The 22,620-nt window shown below is 37.6% G+C and overlaps 1 protein-coding gene across 5 annotated transcripts in view; it reads left to right on the forward strand.

Moving 5' to 3' along the window:
* Positions 1-19,392, forward strand: part of CDIN1 (CDAN1 interacting nuclease 1) — a 135,210-nt gene extending 115,818 nt beyond the window's left edge. For 2 of the 5 annotated variants that reach the window (XM_039552328.1, XM_039552335.1), the window contains one exon: positions 8,579-11,454. In XM_039552328.1, the coding sequence (XP_039408262.1) occupies positions 8,579-8,714 (136 nt within the window). In that variant the 3' untranslated portion in view covers positions 8,715-11,454. Of the gene's footprint in view, positions 1-8,578; positions 11,455-16,920 lie in introns of those variants that run through there. The other 3 variants (XM_039552332.1, XM_039552329.1, XM_039552330.1) reach the window with 3 other exon arrangements.
* The last annotated feature ends 3,228 nt before the right edge of the window (positions 19,393-22,620 follow it).

Raw genomic sequence — 22,620 nt, forward strand, 5'->3', positions numbered from 1 at the left:
CAGAATGTTTGAAATAACCTCAGTAACTCCTCTCAACACTGATCCACAGCTTCAAAGGTGCAGAATCAAACAATAGTGGCCTTGCATCGACAGTCTCTGGAGAGCGAACTAATGGCATAAGGTTTTCTAAGGGAAACTGAGTAACAAGCTCAAGAAGCAACATTCCTTGCCTGGATTTAATCAGAAAGCGGTGCTTTCAGTAACAGTGTATGGAATAGTTCTGCAGTGCCAGCAACCATCTCTGTTCCTTGTTTATTCGAAGAATACCACCATTCTTGCAATGTCTTAACTGGTAAATACAAGTAGCACAATTTAAAATAGAAGCAGCACTGCTTTAGTAAACTAGTCCTCAAATTGCATGTTGTAGGATTGGAAGGGCGTTGCTGTTTTTGAACAGGAACACATGAATGGACTTGCAAAATAGTGGACACTAAAACAATGTGCTAACCCTGAATTATGAAAGACAAATACACTGATGCCACACCTAATATAGAATAGAATATTAGGCTTTCTCCGCCAGAATGGAAATTTTGAAGCTTCTGAAAAAAAGATGAAGAAATTTTTTCTTGTATTGTGCCTTTTGGATTTTAGGGTTTTTTGGTTGAGCTTTTGTTTAGTTATGTCCCTCATACAGGGTGCCTGAGGTCATTTTGCCCTGTATTGAAATGGTTAACTGATGTAGAATCCTTGTATTTCCCAGAATACTGCATTTATCTCCAAACTATCAAATAATGTACCTGGAACACTATTATCTCTTTTAGCCAGATACTGGAACTATCTTCCTATGCAGCCAAAATGCATTGTTTTCCAAGGTGCATACCCAGGTGATCCCCACTAGAGCCAGAAGAAGCCACCAGTGTGCACTCGCAGCCCAGAAGGCCAAGTACCTTGTGGGCTGCATTCAAGGCTGGTGAGGCAGTGTAACAGGCTGCCAAGAGAGATTGTGGATGCCCCATCCTTGAGAGTGTTCAAGGTCAGTTTGGATGGGGTCCTGAGCAATCTGATCTCAGTGGGTGGCACCCCTGCCTGCAGCAGGGGGCTTAGAACCAGGTGATCTTTAAGGTCCCTTCCAACCCAAACCATTCTATGATTCTGTGAAAAAAAACTGTGGCCATTATTTCCATGAAACAGTTCAGCAGTATAAGGGTTAAAAATCTCTTTTCTAAAATGTTGATGTGAGTATCATGTTAATTTTCAGTACATCAGCCCAATCCTGCAGTGCAGGCACAGGGTCACCTTGTAGTGTGTCTTTAGAGCACAAAACCTTACTATCTGATGTACAAAGAAAGCATCTACCTGATTTTTGAACATGCTGAGACTGAAAGAAAAAAATGTTGTACCTTAAGTGCACACAACCACTTGAGAGTGGAGCATCTGGAATACTGCTTAATAAACAACAACAACAAAGTTATATTTTAGTAGATTTTAGGACATGAACCAACAGAAATTGAGAAATTAAAAGTTCACTCAAGGCTTTCTCCTCTTAATGACAAGCTGCCTTGAAGCCAGTATGTGTTTTCTTTCTCACTCACTGCATCAGTCTTCATTTAGAAAGCCTTGATCCTTGTAAATCACTGTAACCTTAATGTTATTTAATCATAGTTTTTAAAAGTTAATTTCCATGAGAACTGTATTTTTTTAAAAAAGCCTAACTTGTCATTGAGGATTATAGAAATCCTTTATTTGCCTGGAGAACAGTACTCAGATCTGAATGAATAAGTGTAAGTGAAGAATGTGTTTCGACAGTTTGTTTATTAAAAATGTATTATGCAGCTAAAAGTTATATTGTATTTATAATATTTTAATGACAGTGACTTGCACAGTTTCTGGTGCAATCTACTAATATACATTTAAAACTGTGCTATGGAAAATTCTAAAATATTTTAAATGCTCCCTTATGTCCACATGAATATCACTTGATTTCTTTTTATTCTCAAAATGCCAAAAGCAATTAAATCATATTATAAGCTTGATGAAATACTGCTGTTTGATTGAAGCTTTAACAGTCTCATTGCAGAGTTAAAAAGACAACTAGTGTAAAAAAAAGCTCATTAAGATGTAATCATGTCTGAGTGAGGTGTAACCGTAGAGACAGAGGCCTGATATTAGTTTCCATCCACCTTTTTTTTCACCTGACAACTCTAAATTCCATATCAACTGCATATAATACCAGTTTCTGGCATTCATGGAAATGCCTACCTTTCTCAGCCCAAAGAAATTCCCACTTTTGAGTCAAAACCTTGGAAATGGGAGTCTCACGAAATATAAGTAGACTTTGATTTTTCCTTGTCTTCAGTAAAAATAAGACTTCCTCTAACTGCTGTGGTAACATCAAAGCTTAAAGCAGATTAGGTTTTACTTGCTTAATTTTACCTTAAGCAGCATGAACTAGGTGCCTGCATCCTTGAGACATATTATGCTGCTAGTGTCTGTGTGTGAGGCATGAAGTAGGTAGTACTTGTTCATGCCATGGACAAGTTTCCTATTATCTTTAAAAGTGGTCAGAACTTGTTAAACTTTCTTGAGCCACATTTGCAAGGAAATTCATTTATTTTTTTGCAGTTGCTACGGTAGGAAGTCAGTGTTAAGTGGCTTAAGGGAGTTTGGCACAAAAATATTGCAGCCTTATGGATTACAGATTAAGGATCAGATTTTTAAAGCAAAAGTTATCATTCAGTTACTTGATTTTTTTAAATACTGGATTTTTTATTCCTTTCTTTCAACCGGATTTGGTGAAGTCAAAGTAATAAGGTGATGTGTGAGTGTCACTGGATGACAAAATTGTGTGGAGGATTTGGAAACTGACAGGAATAATAAAACCCCACCGTTATCTTCAAATTGCATTCAGAGTTTTTAAAATGCACTGTCTTCATGCGAAAGTACCTTTATTTGATTTTTAAACTCTGTGTAAATGAATGGTAGAAAAAAATAACCTTGTTATAAACTTTTCTGAATTAGGGCTGCAGTAGCTGTTTAAGTGGAAAGTTTCATGCTAATCGAAGTACATTTCTGAGCAGTGGCTCTTAAATGTTTGCCAAGATATATAATGCTGTGTCATCAGCAATAGTAAACTAGTCTAGACATAAGGAAGTTGGCTGACTGATGCCAACTGACCTTATTCGAAAATGTGGTCTGTAGTTGTTGCCTACTAGCCTAGCTCTGCCAATTTCTAAATTTCTTCCGCTGACACAAATGAGACTTCTACAAGTACACTAAAATAAAGCTGAGTGTCCATAAACAGTAAAAATCCAGTAAAAGTTTTATGTGTTATTATAGGGGGGGTTAATTATTTTATCTTCAAGGTTTATTAGTACTACAAGTAAAACCCGTTTACTCACAACTGTGATTCTGATGATTGATGTTAAATTTTCTTAGAAGGTAATAATTTATTTGTGAACTTTTGTAATTCCCCTTTCCCAGAAAATAAGTAGTGATGTACAAATGGTAATGCTCTGGTTTCATGCTAATGCTTCATATTTAAAAAGAAAAACAAGGAGACAAAGCCAGCTTTTTAGCTGGCATTCAAAAGTGAGGGACCAGAATGCAGTCCTTAAAAGACACATTCAGGTGTGACCTTCATAATTAAAATCACCAACTTTCATAAGATGAATACTTGGCTGAATCCATTTGATAAAATATTTGTTTAAATGCATGCATGTTAGAAATAATAATTCATATACCAGCATTTTATTATGAGGGTCTTTTGGAATTCAAATTATTTACATTATGCTGAGATGCATATAGCATATCTATAACAAATAGACTAAGAATAAATGAAGCTTAAGTTTTATTTAGATAAAAACAATTCCAAATTGTTTTACATTTCTGTTCAGTATCAAGCAGTGTGTTGAAAATGCATTTTTTCATATAACCACATGCAAGGCTTTTTGATGGTGAAAAAATCACCTCACAATAGCCACATGTCTAGGCAAATCCTTAGAAGCTGCTATGGACCTCACACAGACATTCCAGAGGAAAAGACATTACTAGAAAGTAGTTTCTCTTGAAGTGAAGTAGTATATGTGTGAGCCTACTAGACCACTTCGATAAATAAATAAGTCTTTTTTTTGTTCTAGCACAAAACTGGTTCAACTGGAGGGCAAGTTAAACTCAGATGCATATTTTACTTAGTTGTTTTCATTCCTTTTTTTTTTAAGTGATCCCTTAGTTTGTTGTTGTTGGGGTTTTTTTCTTAAGAGAGAACCATTTGGCTTTGGGTTAACTGAATTTTGCCTTCTGGCTTTACAGTATATCTCTGTGAAACTCCTCTCCAAGACAAAACTCAGTGTCCCACAATTATCAGTGTACTACTTTAGCTATGGGTTTCTTTCAAGATTTGTGTGATTAAACCAATACAAGAGTTCCTCTGAACAACCTGAAATTAGTGCAGACCTGACTTACTTGGAGCAAACAATATTGTCAGATGTTTTATGTAAAGAACTTGTTGAGACTGCAACTATATTTAACTATACTCAAACGGTATTTTTCTATCTCAAATGCTTCAGTTGATTCTTTGAAAGACACCATCTGCTGCCTTTAGTACGTAGACTAAATTTAGTCACCTGTATCAAGCCTAAATTAGGCCTAAAGTAATCCACGAGCTTTTGCTGCTCTCATCTTGCCATGCCTTGGGGTTGTGAGCCTGACTGCCTCCATTTTGGCACTTCTGGTACTCATACCCCAAGTGCAGCTGAGTTGGCTTTGGCTGCCTTCTAGTCACAACTTCTAATGTCAGTACTGGACAATGACTAAACCGGGATTTATATAATGGTAGCTACCTATTTATTGGTTGATTTTTAAGTAAACTGATGCAACCTGTGTGGACAATTTTCACTTGCTCTGTTTATTATGTTCTGAAGGAAGCTTGCTTCTATATTTCCTGTTTATTCTATTTTTACTTCATGGAATTAACCGAAGCTTAGTTACTTGGATTTCTTTTCAGCTTTAGAAAGAAACCCCTCGTAAATTTCTAAAAGCAGAACTTTCACTGGAATAGCTGTAACTACAGTTTTTTATAACCTTTGGACACGTTCCTTCACACCTAAGCTTTTCACACCTAAGAACTAAAGACAGGGGAGAAGAAATACAAGCATATTTTCAGGGATTTATACAATTTTTCTCCAAAAGAAGAAAATCCATAGGAGTCCAATAGTTTGTTACATGCTCGGGTTGATTTTCAGTTTAGCTAAACTTTCTCCAGTGTGTCTTTCATATGAAATAAGATAACCTGTCCTGTCTTGTATCTATATAGTTTTAGAACCAATTGGTACATTCAAAGTTTTTCTATGCTCCTCGGAGCTACTGAATGCATCCCCTTCCCATAGCAATACCAAGTAAGCATTCTCTCAGTTCAGTTCATTCTCGTGTGTAAACCACGGTCAGTCACTAACTTGTTCAATGTTACAACTGATACAAGAAATCAATTTGTAGCTTTACTTTGTAATTCACAGCACTTACTTCCATTCCTCAGGGTGTCATATCTCCACTTGGGAAGGAGTCAAATTAAAAAGTATGGTTCTTACTTCCAGGTTACATTTCCCTACCTCATCCCCTTATACAAAAAGGTTAAATGTCTTTTCAAATTAAGGCAGCAGTAATTAACCAGTGGCATTGTTTGTGGTTTGCCAACTCTGGGCATTAATGAAAGAGAAATTAGCACTTAGCAGCAGGAGTTCCTGATAGTCAGTGGCAAATGCTTAATGGGCCAACAAGTTAATTTTGGTCTTAAGTACTGCACTTAAGTGTTCTTAAACAAAAGTATGACATGGGTTTTTATGTGATCATACGTTGGGGCCCTCCCCCCTGCCGTGTAGCCCTGGCAGAGGGGCCCTGGGGGACAGACACGGGGTTTCCCTGCCCCTGCTCAGCCTCGTTCCCATGGGTTGGTTTGTGTTCCCTGCGCGGGCAGAAGGACCCTCGGGTCCCGTGATTGAGCAGTTCCTCGGCAGAGCCCCGGCCATGCGGCTGGAGAAATAAACATCTCTGAAACATCTACCAAGAATCGGTCCATATATATTTCTTTTCCATGGGCCTTGCTGTCTGATACATCGTGTTGCAGTATCTGCACTGTAATAATCATACACATGAGCTTTGTGATATAGACCTATAATAGAACGAATGGCACAATAGAGTTGAAAAAATGCAACCTAGACAGCACAGGGCAAACAGTTTCGCTGTAACACCACAGTCAGAAGCAGGATTGATGGATGTTCTCATGCTAAAGATGTACTTGCTCCTGCCATTAACAGTCTGCAGATGTTCTTGTATATAATTTTATTATCAAATTTGGTATTTCTGAACATAATTTTCTAAGCACCTCAGAAATTGTGCTTGAGCTGAGGTGATTTGCTCACAAGACATAAATTAGCCTTTTGAGGTATCTTGAAATAGTAATTTTGTTTAAAATTACAGTTTCAAAAAATAACTAAACAAATTACTTAAGCACAGTGCCACATGCATTTTATGGTGGATGGGGGATTCAGACTGCCACACAGCAAAATGAGCCCTTCAAAACTTGGATGAGCAGCTGCTCATTAGCATCAGGATTTTACCTGGCACATGTGCTCGTAATGAGTAACTACTTGCATACATTTCATACCTTCTGCCTTGCACAAAATAGCCCATTAGAAATGTAAGGTCTGCTCCCTATCTTCTGGGCATTTTTGCTTTTAAAATAATTTTGGTTAGTATGTAAGTACATCCCCACCCAATTACCCATTTCTATATTTGCTTGATGTGGGAACAGATATGTAGTCTGTGAAGTGACAAAAGTAGGGGCCCCTCCTGGATCAGCAAACTGCTGTCTCACCAGAGGCTGTGAGCATCAGTCCTTGGCCTCACTTGCCTTGGCCTCTCACTCCTGCTTGGGTCTCCAGGCTTGCAGGAGAGGTTCCACGTGTTTTGGCCCCACAGGAGCTTAAGCAAAGGACAATGGAAAGAAGTCCATAGAAGCTGAAATAGTTGGCCAGCCAAACAAAACTTAGGAATTGGGTATAGGCAGCATTGTCCTTCATATTAGCCACTTTTTAGTCTGTGCTGTATTTATTGCCAAATGTGTTAGGATGTGTTGCCTGGTACAACCAGATTTGTCAGAGTTTTAACCTTTCAGCTTTCGAATATCAGCTTTCAGTTGCAAAAAGCATATTTGCCAGTGTGGCCTCAGCTATGCTGAGGGGTAATTTACTCTGCCACTGAACTGTGGCCACTTGGAGGTTGAAGAGTAGTAGCCATAGACCAAAATGTTACAATGCTCTGCAGCAGTTTCAGGCAAAAGAGTACCGTGTCTAATTGAAACTGCAGGAGGAAGCCACAGGGGTTTCTTCTTCCTTTGATGCCTATTCCATTACATGAGCACATCAAATAGAGTTTTCCCTGCATTGTTGGAAAGAAACCACCCTCATGAAGCCAGTCTGGCACTACCCATGGCTTTGAGGGCTTGTATTGTCTGCTCAGTGGACATTTAGGTTACCGTGCCTCCCCCCAGCTCATATTTATTATAATTAGATGCTAACAAAAATTGGCTGCCATATTGGTTGAGTCCTGAGTACAACTCTGTATATAAACCATTACATGACATTCTATTGAACTTTTTCTTGTACAGACGGTACCTAACAGCTCATCCTGCACTGTTGGTTTTGGCAAGTTCACTACAGCATATAATAAATCAAGGAAAGAAAAAGCTTTTTGGTCTAATGTTGTACAGACTGCTGTAATGTTAGACTACAGAAAGCAGTTCTGTTTTTAGACATCCTTTTACTAACCCAACATTCATAATTTATGATTCCACTGTAAAATTCCTGCAACACTACACCAGAAGTAGTGCTGCCCTTTAATTAAGTGCTCTCAGTAGGAAAAACGTGAAACTGATGTGCAAAACATATCGCAGTACACAGTGATTGATAGTGATTACTTCTTTATGAACCCAGCCTGAAGGTCTGAACTTCCTGATGGGTAGAATAGTCCGTGGGGCTACTTCCTGAGATTGCCTAGTGGGGATCAGTCAGAGTTAGCAATATCTAAGGAATTCCTGAGGCACATTTCAGAGACATTACAGCACAAACTTTCTGTTTCTTCTGAATTGTTCTTTATGCTAATAATTACCTGAATAATAGCTCATTGTAGAGATTATATTTTGAGGATTCTTTGTCACCTTCATGATATTATAATTCGAATGAACTGGGACATGAGTAAAACCCTTGTGTTTTTAATGTCTGCACACACAAATCTAAAAGAGCAGAGTGCATGGCCAAAGAGGTTTCCCTATATATCACACTTACTGAATGTTATTTAGTATTTAATACATAGGTATTTTTTACTGACATGTGCAGAGTATTCAAAAGAAAAAAACTAAAACTTCGATGTGGATTCTTTGAGTCTCTAAATAGCATTCTTATTCATGGAATCAGGTACTATTGACAGCAATCAATGGCACATTCAAAATTTGAAAATTAAATGGAGGTCAAATACTCCCTCCAATTTTGCAGTGAAATTACCAAATTTGTGTTGGAATCACAGAGGTGGGAAATTAAAATTCCCCTAACACAGTTACGTAAGTTCACTTTTCCTTTTTGTTCGATAGATTTGGCCCTGGATTAGTCATCTATTGGTACGGATTTATTGAAGAGCTGGACTGCCATCGTGAACGTGGTATCCTGCTAAAAGACTGCTTCCCTACTGACATTGTGACTCTGCGACACAGCATGGCTCAGCGCTGATGTTGGGAGGAAGAGGTAAATCCGGAAGCAATTTTACTTTCCTGCAGTGTAAACTAATGGCAGCATCTGCCCTGAACTTCAGCTGAACTCCTGCTGCCCGCCCTTATGCTACTGCTGCTTTACACAAACATATCAAGAGTTTCTGTTTTGCTTCAGACCTCTGTTGTGATCAGCCAAAAAAGACAGACACAACCCACTCATTATCAGCAGTTCTGTCTCTGTCAAACAGCTAGTTTCGAGATACTCATAATCTTTCTTCCTTCCGGATGGCTTCTTCAAGCATTCTAAACAAAGACAAAAATGCAGAGGCTGAAAGGTGGAGCTTTCAGTTCTTATCCCTGTTACAGAGTCACCTATAAAATTAAGTGCTTTTTATGAATTCAGTATGTGCTAGTGATGTGACTAAAACACCTACAGTGATGTGGAGATTTGGTAAAGACTGTTGTTTTGGGGCTTAAAATAATATAATGCAAAGCTGGTAAAGCCCAAGTGGTAAGAGAGGATCATGGCTGTTACAGTAAATACCCAGATTTTGAGATAATAATTGGTGCGTGTGTTTTATCACTATCTGGTTGTTAAAATCAACAATGTAATCCCAAGTTAACAGTTAAAAAAATAGGGGATTTTGAAAGGGGGATGAAAGTGAAGAACAGAGGTTTTATTTTATGTATATAAGCCTGTGAAGTTTGGGGGTTGTTTTTAGGGGGTTTACTAAGTATTTTAGTGACTCAAAAATAACTTGCGTTTTGTCTTTTTCTCTCCCTCACCCCCAAGGAATCTATACCTAGGAATTTTTCTCTTAACTCACTAAGGAAGGAATCTGTCTTGACCCCTCTAGGTAGCAAATTTCTGGGACACTGAAGTCCAAAAGAACAACGTGCAGGAGCTCTCTATGTGGGGTATTTCTGAAGGAGTTTGCCATCCTGGTGTTCAAGAAGGGGAATTTAAAAAAAAAGATAAAACAGTGTTTCATACTGGATCAGTTCCACAAGACGAATAAAGCACACAAATGAACAGAAGTTTCCTGTGTAGTTGTTTCCTTTAAGAGCCTTGTTTTTCTCGTGTTAGAACCACCAAGATCAGAAGTTCATTGAGGTGGATGTTAGCCCTTCTTGAAATTTTGAGTTCAGTCTCTTCTTTTTCCATCCACATCTCCACTCAGAGGGGCAAGATCGGGTCACAGGTTTGTGCTCTCAGATGTTTTTTAATGACAGCAGCTTATTGGGCTTGACACACTTCAATACTCTTTATTTTTGCTAACTGTTATTCAGGAAAGGACAAAATATTTTAAAATGTCAGCGAGAGATTTGCATGTATGCTCATCATGTTCAGATTTTCTGAGAAGAGCTATGGATTCTGTTGTAGAATTAAAGGTGTGATAACAGTCTCCCTAAAGCACAAGTTGATGACCTTTTCTGGAAGGAAAAGGTCTCTAAAACAGTACAGTGCATATTCATCACCTTTTTTTTAGTTGAGGTGATACTTTGTACACTGTATGATTTCAGAAATCATGTGCAGAGTTTTTACAGTCTTGCCTTGAGTGGAAAGGATATTAATCCTACTCAGGAGTTTTTCGGCTGTAGTTTTCAGATGCATACACAGTATTTCTATTTTTAATTTTTAGTTCTCACCTTAACACTTTCTGGCAAGTTTCAGACAGGAATTTATCATTTTGACTTATCTTTCATTTTCAGGAAAAAATATCTTTGGTCTTCTAGTACTCTGTCCCTTGCTGCAGAGATAGCCTAGTATAGCCCCACTATAGTGAGTTATTGTTGTATAGAGATGTTTTCTTGGATTTGACTGTGTTATAGTGAAGAGATTTATTTAAAAAAATATTCAAACACCTGTAACTCATTTATGTTCAACTGTTTAAGGTATTGTGCTGAGCTTATTTTATCTGACCAGCCTTAAGGATTTGCCCATAAAGATACACAGAAGCAATCTGTGAATGAATGTAGCTGCCTTATGCTGCACACAAGCTACATTTAGGGTGTTACTCCCCCTGGGAATTTAAACTATGGTTTAGGTTAGTGGAATGTGTAAAATCAAGAAGAGAATAAAAAAAGAAGAAATAACTGAACATTATCATAGTAGAAAATTCAGAAATAATGGTTGTCTGAGTGAAATGGGTTTTAAAGGCAAACGGAATTTGTTTTAGCTACTGCATGTGCTTTCTGTTATATGAAATCATTTAAATTAGCTTTTACATGATACACTAATGCTGCATTTTCTTTTTGAATAAATTAAATTTATCTGCACAGATGTTGAAAATTCCGCTAACCTCCATCAAAGCTTTTCTTTATTTGTTTTTACATTAAACAAATTTATGTGGAGACGCACAGATAAATCAGGTTAGGCTTATATTTGTTTATTTATTCCTCTACCTAGTGTTGTGACATACCAGGTTGGAAAGCAGTACAGCTGTCTTTAATCAGAGCTTTCAACTCATCTTCGTATATTGCCCACTTTAAGAATCTTTGTATTAGAATGAGAATGAAATTAGCCACGAAAGTCTATATACTGTACTAATTTAATTGCATGCTATCAAAAAAGCTTTGCCACTATAAAAACTATGCTGTGTCACTATTTTAAATGCTGAAAGCAAAATATAGAAAAAAATTAGGACTGTTTTGTTATTACTACTTGTATACTGAAAAAAACCCCTCATTTGAGTATTTTTCTCTGTTTATCAGATGTAAACATCCATTTAATATTAAAGAGGAAGCACTGCTGTTTGCTTGTGGGTTTTTTCTTGATTTTGTTTTCTTAAACAATGTTGTGGCCATTAGAACCTTAACATTAAAACCAAATTCAGTTTTATGGAGTATTATGTAGAGTGTGCTAATGAATTATGCCAAGCCAGAAAACAGAAGTGAACATAAAACTGAATGATGTTCTCACTGGCATATATAGACTTGCAAGCATCTGCTCTTACCACCACTGGTATAGGGCCTGTTCTGAGCTTTAGGAATTGATGTAATTGTATTGAGTAGGGAAGCAAAACTTCCTTGTGAAGGAGGAACAACACAATGGTGGGCCACACACTCTAGTATAGGAAGAAAGCAGAGGTTTTGCCATTCCTATATTCTGGGGACACATTATTAGTATGAGTTTCATAATCTTTCCCTAAAGACAGCTCAGAGCAGAAGAACTTTCGTCTAAAGCTGAAGAAAGGGGACCAAATGTCCTATAGTGCTTACCTCATTACGTTAATAGTACTGGTTGTTCATGAATAGTTTTCATCCTGTTAGGTTGTATTTGCTCATTCAAAAAGTCATTCTTTCCTGGTATTGGTTTTTGGATTTCTCCACCATCTAGACTACTACAGAAGACTATCAATGCCTCTTTCCATTTGCCGCTCAATCATTCCCTTTTAATTTTCCATCTTATTTTAACCATTTCACATTTATTTATTCAATATCCTCCCATTTGCTTGTGTCCTATTTGAAAAGTTTCTACCATGTTTTGTACCACCTGCTTCTGTTTCTGTTACTACATCTGAAGAGTGCTGTTTCCATTTCTGTATACATTTGGACTGACCAACCATCTAAAGCAATTTTGCTCTTACTCTAATTTAAATAGCAGCTCTAGATTCCAAGTAGACTGTCCTCAAATTTCCACATAGTTTTGTAATGCAGAACCGTTGTGATGATCTTCTTCATTCTCTTGGTGTGAAACATAGGTCATTTCTGCAGGCTGGGTATATTTACCAAACAGAGCACACTTAGTGCAGAATAGTCACTCTCTCCTCTATTGAGAGTACAATTGTACAGAGGACTAAGTTAGTAGTGCCTCTGTGCTACTAGAAAATAGGCGTAGGCAATATTAGGAATTCAGCTGTTAAAGCAGGTCTTTCATTAAGGAGCCTTGTTTTCTCTGAGTTCATGCCTTCTTTGTGCACTACTTCTGCAAGGAGATCTGTTGAAGTTAAAGGTTTAGCTTTCCTCCTGTGCCAAAATCTGATTGGTTCAGAGTGGAAAAGATGGGTATGTCCCCATTTCCACATCACAGTCGATCTGGCAAAAGTTTGTACATTCTACAGGTTGTTGGTATTTACCAGAGTTGATAACAATTCCTCAAGGGTCAACAAAAAGTACACAGAATTTAACTTGATTCTTGGTGTTACTTCATCTGATGTAGTCTTACAATAGGTAGCTTCTTCCAAAGGGATCTTCTGCTGTTAGGTGGTAAATATGGAGCTAGGGTAACAGTTGTTAGAAACATGTATTTGTTATTTTGAGGATGAGATAAAGTACATTAGAACAAATGCTGCTCAAGTATTGATTTAATATTACAGAATAAAATGGGAGGCTGCCTGCAAAAACAACAAAAAAATCCTCCTATCATGTTATTCTAAGTCACAAAAGGCCATTTGTTGTGGATTTGCAGGTTATTCAGAAATAACCTTTTTATTACATTGACAAAAGAAGAAACCTCAAGGGCTTGCTCTTTACAGTGGTGTGATAGGAACCTAAAGTGTGCCTGTTGAAAAATGAACTAGCTAACAATGGGAGCTTGGCAGCAACTTCACCATTTATAGAGAAACTGTCTATCTGGTACGATCTGTATAAAATAGACCTCTCTTAGGTTAGGGAAAGGTCACAAGTTACACAAAGTTTGGATAGTCTAAATGTGTTACTCAAAACTAACTCTCCTGTGTATAGTAAATATTAATTGAACCTGTATTATTAAAAACATGCCAGGATTCAAAAGATTAAATGAGGAAGATGTAATTATGAGCTACATAATAAACAGAGCAGTTTTAGTTCCCCTTGTATTTTTCACTTTCCTGCTATTGTTTCATATATGGCTGTTATACAAAGAGCAGCTGAGGTCAGCTACTATAAATTATGGGTTTCGTACAATAGTAATCTACCAAAATTATTCCAGAGCAGGATCAAAGAGCTTCAAAAGACTTTTCAAAAACTTTTCCACATGATAAAAAGACACTATTTTGATGCCCTTTTTTTATGAGGATTTCTTGGTTTAGAGTTGCATCTTATTCAGCTACTTGCGTTGATATGATGATATTTGAACACACAATATTTGCATAATTTGTTTGCAGCCTCAAATAAGCATGAAATGGTAATATTAAAAAAGCTGGTTTTAAATACATTTTAAAAGACTGGTACATTTTTCAAGCTAGGTTTTTAAGTTGATCTTAGTAAAAAGATTTTTGTTTGTGTGTTTACTTAAGGAAGCCAGGAAGACTTCAAGTGAAATTTGTTATTTCTTCTGTTTACAAACATACAAATAATATTTGCAATAAAAACAATTATTAAAAATTATAACATTAATTCTTACTAGCTCTCAGCTGGCATCATGTCCCTGCATAGGACACCAGCCTGCCCTCGCTCCTGGCCAGGCTTTCACCTAACGTGAACAATTGCATGTCATTTGCACAGATCCATAGATGTGGCACTGCGATGTCAACGCAAAATGAAATGTCAATGCAAGCGTATGGAGATGAAGTAACAGTATTGAAACCATGTCAGTGCATATCTACAGAGACCACGTTACTCTGTCAGTGTGATTTTAGGAAGATCACTTTGAAATGTTAAAATGAAATGAAACTAAGTCAATTAGGTAATAACAATTGAGGTTCAGGGATTAATTGAGGGCCTAAGGTGAAGCCAGTGGCCATTAACCCCAGCTAGTTATTAATTTTAGAGAAATAGAGAAATATCCTTGGCTAAGGTTATTGTCATTATTAGAGAGTTGGAAGGGTTTTTTCCCTACATTGTGTAAATAGTTTTTGCTGTTGCTTTTAATAGTGATACACAAAAGTGTGGTATTAAAAGGCAGTTAAAGGCATATTAGTGCAAAGTTGAGGATTTTTAGAACATTAATCTAGCCAATAACAGACAACCACTTCTTTTTTTATACAGACATTTAACAGATTTATATTGATGTCCAGCTATCTGTAAACAGACAGATTTACTATAACGTATTTACCTCTGAGAACTTGTTGAAGAAAAATAATATGAACATGGGAAAATGTTCATTTACACAGCAAATACTATTTGCATAGCTCAAGTATTCATTGTTAAAGCAGACATGTAAATTGGTCAAACAATAACAATATTAAATAATTATTTTTGAAAATACCTAAAAAAGCACCAAGTCAAGGTTATAAACTTTATGCAAATTCAGGATTTCAGAGTATATGACTAGCATTAGGACACAAATGTGTAATATATTATTCTTTTATAATGTCAATGAGAGATGCTTGCCAAGAGCAATGACTCTGTGGTTCAGCATGCTATACAAACACATGAAATCTGTCTGGATCTCTGTCCTAAGGAGAGAAGTCAGGACACTAGATCGAAGTCATACAGTTGTGCAAATATACACAAATATTATTTTTGCTGTTAATAAATATCAAGTACCCTTTTTCTTATAGAAGTCCCTGATAGATATTTGCTTGGTATAGGTGTGTTGGTGGAGGTCTCCAGGAAAGGGAAGTAAATCAATGTTTATTCCTGTTGTAGAAGGTGGTATCCCATGTTTAAGTGTTGGTGAGAGCAATGAGACGTTTCTGCAAGTTGACAAGTGACAGTGATGTTAAGAGAGCGTGACATGGGAGAGGGGATGAGCTGCATCTGGAGGAGTCCAAGCCCTGCCCTGCTGAGAGCCCGCAGCTTTCAGAACTTGACCTGGGCATACTGGAGCTTCTGTCTCCAATGTGAAGCTGCACAGTTGTGGTCTTGCCTCCCAAAGTGCCTCAGGGGTGCCAAGAAAATTTCTGAAAGGTCTTTGAAACTCCTAGTAGAAGAGTACTATGAAAATGCAAGCTTTATTACCAGAAGACATTTTCCATTACAAATGGTTGCATTGGATTAATTTTCTTCTTTTTAATTTTCTTTTGCTTTTCCATAGTGAGCATTCATGCCACACTTCATTTTGTATTCTGCCACAGCATGATAGCTCCATAATGAGTAGAAAAACATAAAAATTATTTTGATCAGTTTATTTCCATACACTCTTTAGGCAGCCATATTTTAATGTGTTTGGCACTGCATTACATACAAATGATAAAATACACTTAGAAAAAAGTAGTCTGGCTACACATCATAAAAAAAAGAAATAGGCACTGTTGAGTCTCAAGACACACAGTTTCATCCTTCCTCTGAGGCACAACTGTCTATACAGATCAGCTTAAATGTCTGTCTAATCTATTCTTTAAAAACTGCAATGATGGAGATGCTTAGAAAGATTATGGGAATCCACTTCCCTACCCATCTTTATTTAGTTAGAAAGATTTTCTAATGTCTTACCTAAATCTTTTTTTGCTGTAATAAGCCTGTTACATCTCATCCAATTATAAATGCATATGGAGAGTAAATCTGGTGTCTGTTTTCTTTTTCTGACCTTTTCTGTATTTGAATATTGTTTGCTGAACGAAACACCACAAAATCTTCCAACATTTTTTCACAGAAAGTTTTTAATGTTATGATTATATTTGTTACTCTACACATGTGTGTTGTATTTTAGAAACCCATTATGTACAAGATTCCTGCAAATATGTTCCTTCAATGACAAGTTGTTGTGTTCGATTTAGGCTGGACCTTTTATAATGTCCATATCCATATTCATCACAAATCAATCTTTTTTTTATCCTATTATTCTTTTCCTTTTTGCACATACTACTTGCTAGTATATTTTTAATTTTAACTTGTTGACTTCAGACTACTTCTGTGTTCTGTTTAGTTTGAATTCCACCCTTTGGAAATAAATACTTGATGTGATTCACAAAGTTTTGAATGTGTAATCTGAAGTCAATGAGTTAAAACTGTGTGTTTCAAGGTTATTACAGAATTTGATGGTTAGCCGTCACCAATAAAATATAGACTAATGGGATATATCCATCACAGGATATGCTCTTAAAACTTCTACCACCAGTCTTCATAGTCAGAAGATGTGGCTTACTGCTCAGTTTGTGAAATAAACATTTACTTTAACAAAATAAATAGTAGGAAAGAGTCTGCTAGCAAAGTGTAGCATGCAGAAGCAACAACTTTTTTTGCTTAGGTGTACATTTGCCGTGATGGTCTGAATTCTCAGTTCTCAGGTTGGCTTGATCATCTTAAAAGATTCTGTTACTACTAGTGCAGTTATTGGCTGTGATGAGCTTGTACTGGTTTGCCAAAAAGCTGGAGGCTCCAGCTGACAGAAGTTTTCCTGTGCTTTCCTTTCATCCCAGCTTTTCAGTAAGGTTTGCTGAAGGCAGAGGGTAAGAGTTACTTGTGCTCCAGCAACACACAGACCCTGGAAGCTCAGCAACATTTTCTGGCGTGACAAGGAGATGTGTCTTAAGAATGCAAGATAGTAAGTGTCACAGATTTATCTTCCATTTGCCTAATCCATGCTGTATTTGGCTTGAAACAGTCCAAACCATTCATGCTTTGCATAATTGTTTTATGCTCCTTGACCAGAGATAGATAACTTACTCATAGCTAATACTAACTAAAGAGAAAGAACAAAATAAAGTATCTAATATTTGGGAGACAATGGGGAATTTTAATTACATTCCAGATAAAGTGCTTGTTAGCTGAAAAAGTAACATGGAAGAGTGCATTTAGAGGGAAAATATGGTGTCCTTTTTACAGGGTGTAATTTGCAGTCTCCGTGTTCCCGTTTTACAAACTTCAGACTTTTCTCCTTCAATTACTCAGGCATAAGAACTTACTTACACAAAGTGGTCAGTTTATCAGAGCTCTACCATGAGGACTGAAAAGCAAACTCCATTGCATTTTTCTCATACTTACCCATCTCTGCCCCAGGTATGCCTGGGGGGAGCTATGAGTCTGCTGATTTTTTTCCTTATCCTACCCAACATCACTTCATTGCTAGACTAGATCAGAGACAGTCATCTACTGGCAACTGTGTTTAGCAGCATCATGCTGGTGGGTGAGCATTTACTCTCTTATTCTTCCACAGGGACTGGATTTTATTCAGCCATATTGGTCTTCTGCAGAAGTCTTGGCATGTTAACAAGCTAGTTTTCCAAAGTAGGGAAGGTGTTACAGTCTCATTCCTACTTTCTGGGATAACTCTTTAAAAGTCACAGTGACTTTTGCTAATACTGACACAGTGTCCATTTTGAGCCATACGTGCTATGGCACAAGAATGGCGAGAGCCAATACAGTGAGCACCAAGTAGAAGAATACCTTCTTGTGCTTAAACAGTTGGTTCAGAATTACTTTACATTTCTCACTAATGAAACTGCTTCACACTCATCCTGTTAGCTTTTTTCTCAGTTTTTTTTCTGTGTTAATGTAACACTTTGGTTCTAATTCCATTTTCCTTTAAAAATTGTGCTGTACTAGCCTTCTTGTTACCTTCTATACATTCTTCCTTCCTACACTGCTTATGTCTGTCTGTTTCTTCTTCCAGAGCTGCGCAAAGCTCTGCTTGCTCCATGTGCTAAGGCTGACTAAAGCTGTTAGTGGCTGCTTCTGAAGAGAGGCAACATGCAGCCCCTGAAGGACAACAGGGGGAAAGTCGTCACCAGAGACTTAGGTGACAGCTGCTCTTTGCCCAGTCCTGCTTTGGAAGACACTCTCAAGGTGCCCCACCTTTCTGGGTCAGTACATAGGTGTCTTATAACCCACAGAAAGTTTCTTCTGCTAAATTGCATTCAATAAAAGGTATCTTTAATTAAAAGCCACTTTGTTCTCCCAACTCTGCTAGTTTTTTCTATGAAATCCACTTCTTTTGCTCATTTCCACTTTCATTAATGAGGTTTTCAATTATTTTTTCCTCTATGAAGTTTTCACTATTTTCTCTCATCTGATTCAATTTGCTGAATCTCCCCTATTCCCTTTCCATGTGTTTTTAATCTAGGAAATTTAGAAAATTTAGAAAAACAGTATTCTTAGGGGCATAGTAGCCGCCATATTCACAACAGTGAGACATCAAAACTCTCAGGCACACAAGTTATATCTTTAAATATGTTAGCTAGTGAAATGCATTAGTGTGCTTCCCACTGATCCATTAACAATGTGAGAACACGACTTCCTGTGTCTATTTAGCCCTTGGATGGTGTCGTGGTTTGACGCAGCTAAGCATCAAGCACACGAAATCTGTTATTTTCATAAGGGGAAAATAAGAAAATATTGAGGAAAACTAGAGACAGATGGCCATCCCGTAAGTGATGGCTTCCTGGTTTGATAAATACTAAAAGCTAAACAGCAAAGCATTTTCTGATTTCTTGGCCTCCATTTCCTTCAAAGATATCAAAAAGTGTTTTCCTGAATTCTTTGGCAAGGCGTATCCAAGGTGAATCAGGAGCAAAGGAAAACAGAGGAATGGAGCTATCGTAAGGACGAAATCCCAGGTTTGAATTCAAGCATTGACAGTCCTGTGACAGAAGAACCAAACTGTACCTCTCTGTTTTGATCAGTGTGGTGGGTTTTATTATCTGGCTCTACAGAACTGAATCAGCAATAGAATTAGTCTTGACCTGGCTTAAGGGCTAAAAGCAGTTTTACAGTATGTTTGCATTGTCTGCAGATGTACTCTTGATTTCTCACTGTCTCTCTCCTCATTGCTGCAGTGCTTTCTCTCAGCTCCACAGGTCCAGATTGAGAGGCAGCTTGTGAGACTTGTATACTTTGCTAAATGTATTCATTTGCCAATGTGCTAAAAATGAAGATATTTTTATATAATTGTTTCATTGTCTGGTTTGTTTAATCTTTCCACATTGTTCTCACTTTGGAAAGTTCCATTAACTCCCATGACTGGAATAATACCTTTGTCAGAAACACCTTCAGTTCAGTTTATCTCCTCAAGTTGTGGAGCCAGGTCTCCTTCTGTGCTTCTGAATCATCATTCCTTGGGTGACTTAAAAAACATTTATGTATTTTCCAATCTACAATTTATTAAAGTTCTGGTGACATGATATAAAAGTCAATGCTTGAAGAAGGAACAGAGAGCCAATATATTTCTCTGCTTTGTATATGGCCTCTGTCAAAAATACTGAGATCTGGATACAACAAGAATATTGGCAAGTTTTAGGTGGATCTGAGTGGCATAACATATGCTGAATGGCAGATGAGCACACTGAGGGTACACAGGTTTGTCAAGAAATAAGAGGTATCTTTGAGCTGATAAAGCTACCTCTGTGTGCCATTGTTCATTTAATGAAAGGAAGCATACAGTACCGCTTGAATTCAGTGACAAAAAGGGAAGAAAAACACCACAACTCTCAGAGATGTCCAGAATTGTTCACTGGCTGATACACAGCATGATGTAACATTATTCTGTTCATGTGTGAAAAGGTGTGTTCTGAGTCACTGAACCAGCTCAAAACATAAATCTCATCCGATCACAAAAATGCTGAGCAATTTTCAAAGCAATGAATGAGTGCTGATGCTGGGCTGTGTGCAAAACACAGACCAGCCATTCTTCCATGTTTGTAAACATACAACTAAAGAAGCTGCATCTCCATGGATGGAGTATAGCTGACCCCAACCAAGGAATGAAAGAAAATGCATCTGCCTCATAATGCACTTTGTCAAGCCATCTCCATAGTTCACTCTTCTTTACAACCACCTAAGCTCCATTTTAGAAACTCTAGGACAAACACTGGAACCTGATGATGAATACAGCTATAATGAAAAAGCAGTGCAACGGTGTTTTAATTCCCTTGTGCCCTAAACATCAGCTGTGCCACTGAGAGCTTTCAAGGGTGCTTGGATTGGGGTTTAGATTTTTTTGCTTGTATGTTCTTTGTTGTGGGTGGTGAATGCCCTTAAACTCACAATTATAGCAAAAGCAAGAGAGAAGAAAAATAATTAAAATACTTCAAGGAGGAAAAAAATAAAAATTGCCAGGAACACTAGGAGGCCAAGGCAGGCACAAGTGTGAATCCTGGTAATTTCATTAGAAAGTCTGGTCACATGATGCTTCCAAATTCAAAAGACTGTCGTCAGTTGCATAGTCTGAATGTGATGGAGGGATACAAAAGGTAGCAGGAGAACTTCTCGCATAAGGTATAAAGTAGAAAGATGAGAATTGGTCTGCCAGAAGCTGTAGTGAACTGTCTATTAGAGATGACTTTTCTACTTGTGAAATTAGCAGATTTGTCACAGAAATAGTTCAGGCAGAATGAGTTCAGAAACCTCTGTACTGCACAATGAGATTTCTCTTCAAAGGGTCTGGTATATCTCTGGGTAAGCAGGTGGCTAGACAAAGAGCCCAGAAAGCATACAAACTTGGAAGTCTCGGAGCAGACTCCATATGACATGACAGGAAGGAATAACAGCACACAAAAGCAGACCAGTACAATTCTAAAAATAATCCTGGTACATCAATATTAAAAACTTGTGTTGGATGCCTGACCTCAAAACAGACTTGGATTCTTCCAGACATACGAATCTCTTGCTGAGACGTTGCAGTGAACAACAACATCTGTTCTGCTAGAATTGTGTAAGGGTTGGTGAACTATCCTTCTGAGACAGCTAATCTAACAGTATTTGTAAGGTGTTAGTTTTCCCACTGTACCTCTGACACAGGTAAACCAAGGCATTGAAATTAAGTTTATTACCAAATAGTGCACTAGAAAAAACCCCACAATGGACAGTACTTCAGCTTCTGAGTTCCATGTACATCTGTGCTTCTATACTACAACGTTTTGCTTTTTCTTGTTTAAAATTTGTTTGGGGTTGTTTTTTTTTCCTTGGTTTTGTTTCCCACATAGTGTTCAAAGGCAATCTTGTGCTGCACAAACCAAAATATTTACAGTGTGCTTTTTGTTCTTGTTGTGCACTCTGACTAAAAGCAAAGAGGGATTCTTATATACTGAATCTGAAGAAGATTTTGCAAATAAAGCAACGCACACTTTTGTATTTTGGGTTGCTCGAAGAAATTCAATGCTGCTAGCAGCAGAAATTAGCAACTTCCATGTTTTAGGCTTATCTCAGTTCTGGAAAATCTTACACATATTTCTTAGAGGTAATTTAGCCTTACCACTGGTGTTCAGGGGAGGATATTGACCACTTAATTTAGGAAGACAAGGACTATCGTTTCTAAGAACTACTTGACAATCCATATACTACAATCTACAAGACTTACCTTGTTGCCATATCTTCCAAGAGATGAATTAAGAAATCATGAGTGGGATTTTGCTAGGGCAATCAGCAGCAACTTAACTCATTGCCTCTAGGCATCACTTGCCGATTATTTCAGAGGAATCTAAGTTAAGTCAGTTGCCAAAAGCTCTTGAAAATCCCAATTCAGCTTTATAAGACTTCAATTTGAAGTGAAATGCAGCTGTATTTTTATTTACTTTTATCATAGACACAGACAGTTATATGGATGCTTTCAATCAAGGAGAAGCAACTTGGTTGTATGTCTGATTTTTCCGGTATAAAGCTGCCTTTTTTTTTTTAATCCAAACTGTTGTTTAGCAGGAGATGTAGTAGATAGTAAGACAGAATCCCAGTGGGATGTTTACTGTTAGCAGAGCATTTGGAGTGGTTCCCAACAGAAAGAGCTTTAGTCAGTGATGCATATTGGAACATAAAACAGGTTTTACCAACTCTGCAAAGCTACAAAGTCCGTAATATGGAAAGCTGCTGAGCTGAGACAAGCACCAAGCAGATGCAGCAACCTTGTGTTGTGTGGCTTAACTGTTCTGAGCAAAGACATTTTAAACCCTTATTTGAGGACTCCAGCTCCCAATGTCATACACTGAAGGAGCCACCACCAGTGCGGGTGCATTTTAAACCACCTCCAGACTGAACAGCCACCTGAAGGTCGACACACTCAGTCCAGCAGGAACAAGCTGGGGAGAGCTATTTGCAAATTCTTCTTTCCCCCTGAAACAGGAGTCTTTGTAAAGGACAAAGTGATGTCTCCGCCCACTTACAATCCAAAGTCTTAAATGTTAGTGCCTACA

The sequence above is a fragment of the Corvus cornix genome, chromosome 5, assembly GCF_000738735.6.
Source record: "Corvus cornix cornix isolate S_Up_H32 chromosome 5, ASM73873v5, whole genome shotgun sequence".
Lineage (NCBI taxonomy): Eukaryota > Metazoa > Chordata > Aves > Passeriformes > Corvidae > Corvus > Corvus cornix.